At 58.6% G+C, this 12,517-nt stretch overlaps 3 protein-coding genes across 3 annotated transcripts; all 3 read left to right on the forward strand.

The window, feature by feature from the left end:
• Positions 1–190: 190 nt before the first annotated feature.
• On the forward strand, positions 191–535 carry LBRM_32_3620 (conserved hypothetical protein; the record flags this gene model as incomplete). The annotated part of the gene is made up of 1 exon (XM_001567663.1): positions 191–535. The coding sequence occupies one exon, from the start codon at positions 191–193 to the stop codon at positions 533–535; it is 345 nt and encodes a 114-aa protein (XP_001567713.1).
• Positions 536–1,448: 913 nt separating this feature from the next.
• Positions 1,449–4,766, forward strand: LBRM_32_3630 (conserved hypothetical protein; the record flags this gene model as incomplete). Its single annotated transcript, XM_001567664.2, has 1 exon — positions 1,449–4,766. The coding sequence occupies one exon, from the start codon at positions 1,449–1,451 to the stop codon at positions 4,764–4,766; it is 3,318 nt and encodes a 1,105-aa protein (XP_001567714.2).
• Positions 4,767–7,976: 3,210 nt separating this feature from the next.
• Positions 7,977–11,969, forward strand: LBRM_32_3650 (conserved hypothetical protein; the record flags this gene model as incomplete). The annotated part of the gene is made up of 1 exon (XM_001567665.2): positions 7,977–11,969. One exon carries the CDS (start codon positions 7,977–7,979, stop codon positions 11,967–11,969), a length of 3,993 nt encoding a protein of 1,330 aa, XP_001567715.2.
• Positions 11,970–12,517: the final 548 nt, after the last annotated feature.

A 12,517-nucleotide genomic window follows, 5' to 3' on the forward strand; every position in this document is an offset into this window, starting at 1 on the left:
AAGAACGGGGGAAAAAGGCGGAGTCAGTCGGCAGCTGAGGCATCCACACATGTTTTCTCCTTTCTGCTTTTCAGCTTGCAATACTCACCGGTGGCGCGTATCGACTCCCCTCTCCCTCCGCCACGCACGTACACGCGCGCACACTCTCGTTCAGGTAGTAGAACGCATTCTTCAGCTGGGTTAGGCAAACATGGGGTTCCGCATGCTGCAGGACTTTATGCGCGTGCAGCGCTGGGAGCGCTCGATCATGAGGCGCGAGGATCACTCAGAGAGCAGGCTTGTGCGCGGCATTCGCATGATCCCGTGGTCTGGGGTAGCCATGTTCTTCTTCATTATGGTCTTCTTCGGGTTCGACCTTGGCGCCGGCATCAAGCAAACGGCGCGTCGCATCAAGGAGAATAAGAAGGACGCACAGACGACGCTGGAGGTGCAGAAAGTTCAGGCACGTCGGTGGTCTGTGGAACAGGTGAAGAGCTTTAGGGAGGGAGAGCTGCCGCAGCCCTCTTGGGAGAAGGGCGGCCCGCGGGCGAAGTGACGTGCAGGGGGCAGTGGTGGCTGGGTCAAAAGGCTGAAGGTGCGCTCTGTGTGCGTCTCGAGTTATCAACACAGCCCCCTTATTCCCCTCGTAACTGGCGTTGCGTTTTTCCTTTTCCCTGTGCGCTCTTTCCTCTTGTTCTCAGCCTTGTTGTCCATCACATTTTCACCCTTCCCCTCGTTCCCGCTTGCAGCGGAGGGGGAGGGGGGGGGCGTGGGGCAAGACGGAGACGAAGGGGGAGGGGAAGGAAGAGGGAGAGTCCGTTGGGTGGCACCCCCCTACCCCACTTTACAATAAGAGTGACAGGCTCACAGGGGCAGTCCTTAGCTACACGCACAGCTTCACTAGTGCGTCCCTGGTTGAGCAATCGCTGGGGAAGACCCATACATACTCAGCAGAAGGTGAGGGGGGGGGGAGTAGGATCCTTCATTGATGATGTGCTTTTCATTTTATCGCGTTGATGCACCGCTCGTGCGACCGCTGGCTGTCTCTCGCAGCTCATTACCGAGAGAAACTCTTTGTCGTCTCCTTTGTCGATGTTGTCCTGCCTCAACCCTGCGCAGCGCAGAGCAGACTTAGTGCTTCCCCCTCTCTCCCTCTCCCTGGTTGTTTCAAGGCAGACACCGCACCACGGCGCCAATCGCAGGTGCGCATCGTGACACAGTCAAGGTGATTTGGGTGTTTTGTTCTCCGTCTCTCTTTCTCACCCTTCATGTCGCTGCTGCCCCCCTCCACTTGTCCTCTTCTCGTTCTGCTCGCATCATTTTTTACCAACTACGTCATCTACTCCGCCCCACGTCACTCCCTTTTGCGTGTAAGTCTGTTTTCATCCCTCCTTTGGGCTGACAACCCCCTCGGTGCTGCTCAGTTTCGCTAGCACCTCCACAGCCACTTTCTCTCTTCCTCCTCAGACATGCTCAACAAGGTCATCCAGGACATATACCACCTGCGACGCGTGCACGCCGTGCTACCTGACGCAGTGCTGGGCAACACTCTCAAAAACAAGCTCCTACGCCTTTCTCTGCGGCCCTCGCTCCAGGAACTCAAACATCAAGCCGAGCAGGCGTGCACCGATGTCAATGCAAACAGTCAACTATCCTCCTCAGCCTCGGTAAGCCGATGGGGCCACGACGGCGGCTCGCTGAGCTACTCCCCGTATACTATCAATCCATCCGCCCTGTGCAATCTCTTAGACAGTCTTGCATATTTCCACTTGGGCAGCAGTGCCGTCGCGACGGAGGCGGTTCAGCTCGTGCAGCTCAGCGCGCCGTCCATGTCAGCCCCGCAACTGTGCACCACACTAGCTGCGTGTTGCGCACTTGGCGCGCAGACCGACATCACAGCCACAGCGCTGCCGCTTCTGAGCACTGCACTGAACTCGTACACTGGGCCGTCATCCTTGGGGGCTGATGGGGGGGCGGCGGCGTCCTCCGCAGTTGATTCCCACCGGCCCAACAACGCGCCGCTTCTCTTCTCGCAAGGTAATATGGTGCTACTGCTGATGGAGGCGTTGCAGAGGGCTGGAGTCGAAGAAGTCCACGTGTGGCACCAGCTCGCGGAGCATTGCCTCCGCTACCTGGACTCTTTCGATGGCAGGCAGCTCTGCGGTGTCATCGAGGTGCTTTGTACGGAGGGAATCGACGACTACCCGGACTTCTTTGTAGCTGCAGAGCGGCACATCACGTCGCAGCCGTCTAACTACTTGTCACCAGATCAGTTGCAGAGGGTGGTGCAGTGCTATAAAGATTTGCATCAGCCAGTGGTGTCGCTGCTTGCGTTAATCAATGCGGCCCCACTTCACGGCGAGGATGTTGAGAGGTCTATCAGTGCAGCAGCCGCAGTCGTGGCGTTTTCCAGAACTGGCGGTCTTGGCAGCCGCGGCAAGAGTAGCCGAGCTGCGTCGAGTGCTTCAGAGACGGCGCGTGTGGCGACGCCGCATCCTTCCTTAGAGGTCTTCGAGGGAGCCGCCATCACCGCGGTGACGTCCGCAGATGCTCAAGGGGTCTTAGACCTTCTCCAAAAGTGCGAGCAACGACACGTCATGACGGCGCGCGCCATGGACGCCATACTCGAACGTCTGCTCGCCTTGTACTACCCCGAGCTGCTGAGCGGCGCTGCATGTGGGGCGGCAGCCAAGGGTACCAAGAGTGCATCCGCTGCCGCCCCATCACCGCCGCGCCGTCACACTCCACTCGATCTACACCACCTTTCCCAATCCCTTGTGGCCGTTTTCGAGTTTAATGATGCCGCGCTTTTTGCCCAGCAGCTGCCCACTGCAGGGAGCCCCGGTGACCGGGAGAAGGCTTCTGCGGTAGTCGCCAAACCTGCGCCGGCGACGGCTTTGCTCGATGCCCTGGCCACGGAGCTCACGCGCTGGTACCACAACCGGGTGCTGAAACTGGTGCCGTCCGCGTTGCGGCTACTACCCGCTCCCTCACAGCCTCACGCTTTCTACCGTTCTGTAATCGATCACCTCCGCCGCTCCAGCGACCTCTCATCGCACGAAGGGCCACTGCAGCTTCGCAGTTTGATTGATGCGCTTCTTGCCTTGCGTGCCTACGGCGGAGAGTCAATACTCGTGCAGTACATGCCAGCCATTGCCGTCGCAGTGCAGAACACACCTCGCAGCACTCAGCTTGAGCTCACCGCTCTGCTGGCTCACCTGCCATGTGCCAAGGAGGAGCTCATACCTGGTGTCTACCGACAATGGGGATCCCAGAAGCGCTGGCTTCGCACCATCACCGAGGAGGAGGTGAGTTGGGCACTGCAGATCATGTCGCGCAGTGGCGGCCTTCGGGACTCGCAGCTGCTGCACGCTGTGTTGGAGTACGTACGTGCGCAGTGCGCACAGCTCCCGCCGCAACGGTTGGTTGAGTACCTGCATCAGCTAGCCCGGCTAGGTGTGCGAGATCTGGAGTTCTTTACTCAGACCGCGGAGCAACTGATGCGGCGGGCGGTCGAGTCGTCCCCGTCCATGGCTCTCGCAGCGCGCGGCAGCGCCGCACAGTCGGTGAACGCCTCGTTGCCCACTTCTCAGATGATGGTGCGACATCAGCAGTGGCAAGTAACAACGGTGCACGACCTCTGTCTCCTGCTCTTCACCTTCACGTTTGTGCTGCGCGACTCGATCCGTGTCACACAGCAGATTATCTCACGCCTCAAGATGTGCGTCTCCTCCGCCGCGCCGCGCGACATCTCACTTGCGCTTTATAGCTTTGTAAAGCTACGTGTCGCGCATAGCGACGAGGTGACTGGGCAGCTGTGTGAGCGGGCCTGTGCCACGCTCGCCGAGTTCAGCGCCGCTGAGCTGGCGAGCATGTGGAGTTCGCTGCGCTGCCTTCGTCATCCGCACGGCAAACTGCGCCAGCGAACGCTAGACCTGCTGGCCGCCAGCAGTGCTGATGCTAGCCCAAGCTGGCGCTTTGCAGACAACGACTGCGTCTCCCTGGGCTCTGCTCTACTTCTGACCGAAGCCCCGCCGTCCACCACCGATCAGCCGCTTGTGCCATCTCAGGCACACGAAGACAGCACCGCTGCGGGGGGCACTGATAAAGGTGAATTCGCTTCTTTTTCGGGCTCCTCCGCCACAGCGAGGAGAGGGCTGGGGGCGGCGCTGCCACTCCCCGCAGCGTTTGAACGTCACTATGTGGAGGTTTGCGAGCGTCTTTTACCGGATGCGACGGGTCAGCGTCTTTACCTCATCCTCTGCAGCCTCAGTGAGTGCCATACATCACTGAGCATTTCAGTGAAGCTGTGGGAGAAAACGCTGGCGACAGTGGAGACGCACGCTGAGTCGCTCTCTACAGGAACGCTCGATGAGCTCTCTGGCGTAGCGCAGATGGAGGTGCTGGCTGCGCTGCGGCGCCTGCGCGCCTGTGTGGCAGACCCGGAGGCCCTTGCCACACTGGAGGTGGCGCAGGATACCATGCTGAGGTCTTCTACAGTGAGGAAAAGAAGCACTGCTGCCACCGGCTCTGAGAGGTGGGTTGCGCCGTACTGTCCGCCGAGGCTGTGGTCAACATTACGGTTGCAGTGGCGAGAGCTGACGCGTAGTGCAGCAGTGCTGGCGCGTCCAGACCTAAGGGAGGTCGTGGCAGATATCAAGGATGGGGGCGATTTTCCAGCAGCGACTGCGGAGCTCAAGGCAAGGCGGCGGTCCTCTGCAGCTTCAGCAACGAAGCCCCCCGTGCGCAAAGGACGTTCAGCTAAAGGAGTAGTCCACCTGGTTTAACGCGTTGAAATGACTGTCTGCTCGCGGTTTAAGCTGTCTTTTTCTTTCACTCGCTCTGCTCGCTGCCCCCTCGGTGCCGCGTGCGGTGCCTGCGCTCATTGCGTGGACCGTTGAGGTGCGCCCCCCCCCCTCTCCCTCTCTCCCCCACCCACAATCACCGATTCCTTTTTGTTTCCACTTTGTTTGCCTGACTCTGTCGAAGTGTATCTCGAGGAGCATGTCGGTGTGTGTGTGTGTGGCTACCTGGACAACATATTCGCGACCACCCTCGTCTCTTTCCTGCTCTCTTCTCCCCCTGCATTGGTCCCTTTAACCGATTATGACCTTCCCTCCCCGCTGCGGTGGGTAGATAGACGAGGACACAGAGAGAACGCGGTTAGAAAGTCGTCTCTGCGGCCGAATTCAGGAGTGGGATGTAGGGAGGTGAAGGCAGGTAGTCGCACCTGTATGTGCAGCTCTTCTCTAAAAGCTCGCGCGGATACAATGCGCGCAGACACCCTCGCGCACGGAGATGAGAGCTACGATGCTGTGGAGAGGAAGAGGGGCGAGGTTGAGGAAGGGGAGGTGCATACTGGTGAACACTCCTTCGTAGTTTCTCACTTCGATTGGCGTCTAGCGTCTCTTTCATGTAGGCGTCTCTGTCAATTCCTTTAGCATCCCCCACGCCGTACTGCTAGGCGTCATACTGTGCATCTTCATTTTCCACTTTTTCTCTTCTGCTCCCCTCTCTCCGCGCTCGGTGCTTTTTTTTTTTTCTCCGCCACTCCAAACGCCTGCCCCCCCTCCCCTCCTTCACATTTGCGAGTCTCTGCGGATGCGCACCGTTGCCAACCGCCCATCCCGCACAACCGTCTCTTCCTTCGCTCTCTGCGTTTCTGTTTCCGACTGCCTGGGCAAACGGTACAGACATAAAAGCGCACGCCTACACGCAGCCGTGGCCTGCGCCATGGGTGGCGAGGGATTCAGGTCGAATGGAACGAGTGGAAACCAAGCAACTAGCCAACCAACCAACTAAGCGGCTGGATCGAACGGGCTCGGTGGGTTCTTGGTGGTGCGCTAGTGGTGTGTTATCTGGTGGTTTCATGGCCAATAAAGATGTTCTGCTTGCAGCGTAGTGTCTTTCAATAAGAGGAGGAGGACTAGAGAAGAGGCTCTAACTGGTGTACAGAAGGGCGGCAGTTTGTGGGCTACGGCTGCTACTAGAGAGATGCTCCGTCACTTTTTTTTTGGCGACGTGATGGATGTGGGTGTGCGTTCGCAGATGCATGTGACGATATCTCGTGTGTGTCTAAATGCGCTTGTATATACGGCAAAGGAGAGGGAAGAGTAGCACATCGGTATCTCTTTCCTCTCTTCTTTGAGTCTCGAGTCTGCCATCTCATCTATTAAGGGTTCAACACTCAGAGGCATGTCTGTGTGTGGGTGCTTGTGTGTGTGTGTGTGTGCCAGTGCGCGGTATGGTGTGGTCGTGAGGGGCGTACTCGAACGCTTTCTTCCGCTTTCTTCATACACCACACACACACACACACACGCACGCACCTTACAAAGACCTCTGTCCCTCGCCTTTCTTCTATAGTGTTTGCCTGAGTCATGTGAGAGAGAAGAGCGAAGCAAGGAAAAATAGCTTTTATGAGCATAAGTGCGTGTGTCTGGGGGGATTATGGGGGCATCTTGCCAGACCCTTGCGGCTTCTCCCATGCAGGTCGTCGAATAGTTTTACTGCGAGAACGACGCACCTGCTCGTTAGAAAACCAAGCTGAACACACACACACACACAAAAGATAAATTTGTCGAACAGGCAGCGCAGTATGTTCCGCCTCTTTCGCTCATGCACACCGCAGGTAAACAAGTGCACTCCTGCTGGATGCTGTCAGTGAGGCAAACACAATGAGGGAGGGAGGGAGGGGGAGTATTGCTTTTCCTCAGTTTCCTTTACTGTGCGCAACTTTCTTCTTCGCATTCTGCCGTAGTACTCACGTATGCATTTTTCCTTCGACTTGGCTTTCCCTTTCTCTCTCTGCATGTGGAAAGCGGAGTGAGCCTGGGCAGCATGGGCGCCCGTCTCTGCGACTTCATATACCCCCCTCCTTCCTCCCTGTCGGTGGCCAACGTGCTTCGTTTTATTTCGTATCGGTGCTTACCCCTCTCCCCCTCTCTTTCCCCTTTGTCTCTCATTTTATTTTGATCTCTGTTCTTTCTGTTCACATTCGAACCGATGACGACGCTAAAACGACTCACACGCACATGCGCGCCCGGCGGACGGCGCTACCTGAGATTACCTCATCCATCTGCAGAAGTTCTTCACCCACACCCCCACATAATACATATATATAGAAAGGAGGAAGACGACGGTGTCTTCTAGTAGGCGAGAGGCAGGCAGGCGCACGTTGTGCTCCATCTCCTCCCCTACGCGGGCGATGCGTATGTGTGGGCTTCTTTTAGGGCGCAGTTTTTTCTCTGCACGGTGAGCACCCGCCTACTTTCCTCCCCTCTTCTTCTTCCCTGTGCGTGTGTGTGTGTGTCGGTACTTATAGAGGTGTATTGGTGTTTGTCTGTGTGGTCTAACAGCGCATGCGCCAGTGTTTTCTTCACAGTGCTCGGGCTCATTTCTCTCCCTCTCTGTGGAGTCGATCTCTGTCTTCCTCTCTCGTTCTCTCACGGACGCACACCACCCAGCACCTCCACGCACGGACTCACGCGCGCGCACATCTGTCTACGCATACCTACGCTTCACTAGACTAGACTTCTGGCCTCTTTTTTTTTTTGCTGCTTCCTTTTCTGTAGTTGTCACGGTCTCACGCCTTCTCGTTGTCGTTCTTTCGCTTTGCCTCGGGATCTTTTCCTTCCCACTCTTCCTCCCCTCAGCCGCTTCGCTCTTTTCTCTGGACGCTTCACCCCTTCCCTCCCCTCTTGCCCTGCAGTGTGTGTGAGAGAGAGAGAGAGCAGACAAACAAGCAAATCACCCTATTCACCTGCTTGTCTTCTGCGGTGTGAAGTAGGAAGCTCCCTTGTTTTCCTCGCCACACTTAGATATATCTTCCTGTTGACCTGCTCAGCGCCGGCCCCATCGTTCTTCTTGTGCGTGTGTGTGTCCCCCTCGTCCTTGCTTTTTCGCACTCCGTGCATGCTTGTCCACACTGCAGCGCTGTGTGACAACGGGTGACTGTTCACACACAGACACACCCTTTCATCGTTTCCTGTACGTGGGCTATGGCGGCGTCTTCGTGCGCATCCTCCCCGCATATGTACTTGCGCATTGTAGTGTACTGCGACGACTCACAAACACCGCACACTTTGCCGGATGTGCGAGTACCGCGGCGCGTCAACGAGGTGTGGCGGTTTGTGGAGAGCCAAGTAGGACAGCGAGCAAAGGTTCTCTCCTACTGGAATTACACCCACAATCGCTACGAGCTCCTGCGCGATGTGCGTGATCTACTGCAGGCAGACGGCCGCCTACTTTCTCGGCGCCCCCGTACCGCCCCAAATGGGGCCGCGACGGTGACACACGCGGATGAGACGACGGCCCCAGGCAACGGAGACGCCTCCGTTGGTGGCCTTGACCGCGAAGATGCCACGTTGTGCATTTACTGCTGTCAACTATGGATGGAGACAGTGCTGATTCAGCTGGAACCAGTGGATAAGCGGCGCGACAGGGAAGAGTACGATGAGCTGCGCAGTCACGTTGCCCGCTGGTTGGGCAACAAGCATGTCGGCTTTGAAGTGAAGGAGGTGGTGCGCATTCGTTGCCCTTTCCTAACTCGCATGTTCGACGAGACCCGAAGCACACGACTGTCGAGCAATCGGGAGAAGGTGCAGCTTCTCTACTACAGTAACAATGCGTGGTCCGTGCGAGACGTGCTGCAGTACGGATTTTTGCTCAGTAACGGCCTTCCAAAGTCGCTCGAGGCTGTGCCACGCGGCGCTGAGACGGGCTTGAGCACTCCTGCGCCGCCTGTCCCGGGTGCTGCTTCAGCATCGTCCTCTTCGTTGTCACCGGCGCCGACACCGACCAACACGCTGCTTACGCCTTTTGTGTTTACCTCCTCGATGCTTAGCACGCGTGTAAAGTATATGCCAGCCAATCGCGTCCCTCACAAGGTGCTTCTGTGTGAAGTAGCGCCCGGCCGCCGCTTTATGACTGACCAGGGCCTCACTGGCGAGAACCCAGACAAGCAGGCCTTCCCCATTCCTGCTGTGAAGCCACCACCCGGCTACGACAGTGTTTGCTACATTAGGGCCAAAAAGCAGAAGACCAGCCTGCGTACCGAGGAGGCTTCTGAAATCGCCGCCGAGGACCTCTCTCTCGTGCAGGTGCAAGTGCAGCACAGCTACCAGGCACTGCCCCGCTACCTGCTGACGGTGGTCCCCTCTGCAGTAACTCCGTCGGTACAGCAGCACCGCGAAAGCGGATGGTGTGCCACCGCAAGCCCGGTCCGGACTCCAGGGACGACAGCGCAAGCCGCGGCAGCGAGGGAGGATGGGAGGAGGATGAGCCCTGCTGGACAGGTGCGATCACGACCGTCGTCCCCGTCCCCACCGTCCAAGCACTACAACATGAAGGAGTGGTTCAAGTCCAGCCCGCGACGCAGGACCGTGTCGATGGGTAGCGGCATGTTGACTGGGTGGGAGACCTCTGCGGCTACCAGCTCTCCGCAGAGCGCCAGAGGCATGTTAAGGGAAGTCCGCTACGCAGACAACAGTGTGCCCCGCCAACGAGCCGCCTCAGATACCATACCGGGCCGCGCTAGCGAAGCCATGCGCAGCTGCAGTGACACCTCCGAGCAACGCCGTATCGCGCGGAAAGGCGGCGTCGAGGACGACATAGACAACGCCGTGCACCACGGAAGTGGGGGTCTGATCGGATCCATAGAGCTAGACTCCGTGGGTAGGAGAAGCACAGGGACTGCAGGGTATGGCGGCCGTGCGAGAAGGCTTCCGTGGACGTCAGGGTCGTGCTCAGCGGACAGCGGAGGCTTTTGCAGTGTTTCGCCCAAATATGATGCCTCTTATGGCAGTGTTCGTGCCGCTTCGGCACCCCGCGCGCCCCCGACGCAGGGTCCGTCATTGCTGAACCCATGCGCAGCCCAGCTCTCGCCGAGCACGAATTCGGCGTGGGCGACTGGCGGCGTGGCGCCATCTCCATCGTTCAACACCGCCTACTACGTGCCCTCGTGTCGTGACGGGTTGCTCTACAAGGGCCTGCCCCATGGCCGCAGCGCTAAGAGTCGCGACGCAACGCAGCCACTGATACCTGCTGCTCGCGGGCACGGCGCCGATAGGAGAGCCGGCAGCGTTGGCACGCCATTGCCAGCCGCCCTCTACGGGGCCCCCTCGCGCCCTCCTCTTCTGCCACAGCACGAGGGCGCGTACGCTGGCAGTGCGATGAACGGCAGGGACGTCGTTGACCTGAGGCAGGAGACGGTGCCATCGGCTGCCCAGTCCGCCTTGCCGTCGTCCGCCTCGTCTACAGCCCCATTTTCACAGCCGCAGGCGCCACCGGCGGCCTTCAATCAGTTTATCTGTGAGACCCATCCCCACCAGTTGCAGTTACTCTACTGCACGGCATGCGAGGAGCTCACGTGTCCGTACTGCGCCAGCGTTGGGGCGCATCGCACTCACGTCGTGGTGGAGGCGAGGGAAAAGGCAGCAGCTGTGCGTGCCGAGGCGGAGGCGCTACAGGAGAAACTGCGCTACTGGTTGGTCCAGTACAGGAAGACGGAAGAGGGACTGAGGGCGGAGCAGGCCCGTTACGCCGCGCGACAGAGGCGAGACTTGCGCTTCGTACAGCGGCGCTTCTTGACGCTGAAGCAGGCACTTCACCAGGCCGAGTGTTCAATAACGCAGACAGTCCAGGAGGCGCAGTGCAGGCCGCCGCTCGCCGAGGCTGCCGCCATGGTCGCCAAGTACTCGCAAGCGCTCGCCCCTATAGACGCAGCTTTGCGTCGCTACCACAGCTTAGTAGTTGCGAGCGGTGGCGGGTCCCTCACAGAGCGCACTCGCGGTTCCATGAGCAGTGTGCCTGAGTTGCTGCACTTCCTTTGCACAACCCCGCCGCTGATTCACCAAGTGCAAGACAGCTTTGCTCAGCACAAGGACGAGGAGAGGCGCCTGCACGACGCCATTGTGGACTATGAGACCCGGTCCCAGGCGAATGAAGCGTTCTTTCAGCATTTTGACTGGACGAGCCTGCGTCAGCTGCTGGTGAACCTTGGTAGCGTCCGCACCAACATGGTTGACATGGCGGAGCCGCAGAAGTCCGCTTCGGTGGGATCATTCTACAGTAGCTGGGCTGCACCACCGCAACTGGATGAGGCCACCTCGCTCTGTGTTCCGGGCAAGACACATAGTCAGCTAAGTACCGTCACGGGGCAAGCGCGCAGTCAAACATCAATGGTACTATCTTCGCCGGTCCGTGACGCCAGCAGCGACGTATCGCGTCGACTACTGGACAACCTACCTCTGGATACTTACGTACAGAGCGATCACAGTGCCGCTTCATCGCCATCGCTGCTACTCTGCAGTAAGTCGCCACCGACACGGCAGACTCGCTTCCTGCAGCGCTGTCTGACGGACTTCCGGCGAGGCTACATTTGGGTCATCCATAGCGCCACATCGTACTTCGCGCCTGGGCAGCGGAAGACAGTCTGTTCCACACCATTCCGCCTGCTTGGTGTATCCTGGGAGCTGCGCATTGCCCCGCTCCCGCGAGCACGTCGCCATGGCGGCAACGCGCCTTCCACGCTGGTGGCGGCGCCGGAGATCTGCGAGAACATGATGACCACTGCGATATCTAGGCCAACATCGCCCAACTTGCTGGAAGGAGGCGACAGCGAGTTCAGTGGTGGCCAGGCATGTAGCTCGCCCCTTGTTTCACACTCCATGCAGGGGGACCACTACACCTTCACGGCAGACGGCGTCAGCAGCACTCTCGTGGCGGTGGTGCCGCCGCCCGACGAGGAGGAGGAGTGGCTGGGCCTCTTTCTCTTTCCGCTGCAACATCGTCTGCGCTTAAACTTCCGTGTTATCGTCTTCTCCGAGGTGGCGTGGACGGAGTGGCAGGTGACGGGGTGGGTGGCGCAGTTTGCCGGGAGGGGATGGGGTCTCTACCCCTTCCTGCACCGCAGAGAGCTGATGCGAACCGACAAGCTGGCTCGTGATAACACGGTGAAGATTTGCATAGCCCCCACCAGCGACCTGTATTAGAGGTTTTTAGAGGTGAGGTGAGGGCCGACGAGGGAAGGTCTCTGTGCGAATCAGGAGTAAATACCTCTGTTTTCCTTCGCTTCGCTGTGCACCCCTCCCCCCCTCTCTCTCTCTCGCTCGCTCGCTTCTCCCGCTCTTCTCTGCCACTGTATCTGTGCGCTTGTCTGTACGCCTGTGCATCCTCGTGGCACGCGTGTGCAACACTGGTGTCAGCTGTTGGAGGTTTCGCCTTTGCTTCCCTTCTTCGTCCTTACTCCGGCGTTTTTTTGCTGCCTTGTGTCGCCTTCTCTTGTCTGTTCGCTCGCGTTGACTTATTCTGTGTAATTCGTGATGGGCCGATGCACGACGCCCTCATCTTTGTTGCAGCCGAACTCAGGAAATACGTTGTTTGCATCGACGTGGTTGGCCGTACTTACCACAGCCGTTTTGTGCAAGTGCTCATGAGAGGGGCGGAGGGGGGGGGAGAGGACGCGTTGTACACTACTCATCATCATGTCTTCAGGACAATGATGGCAGGCAAAGGCGGAGAAGGTAAAGACGACTGCATG

This window comes from Leishmania braziliensis, chromosome 32 (genome assembly GCF_000002845.2).
Source record: "Leishmania braziliensis MHOM/BR/75/M2904 complete genome, chromosome 32".
Lineage (NCBI taxonomy): Eukaryota > Euglenozoa > Kinetoplastea > Trypanosomatida > Trypanosomatidae > Leishmania > Leishmania braziliensis.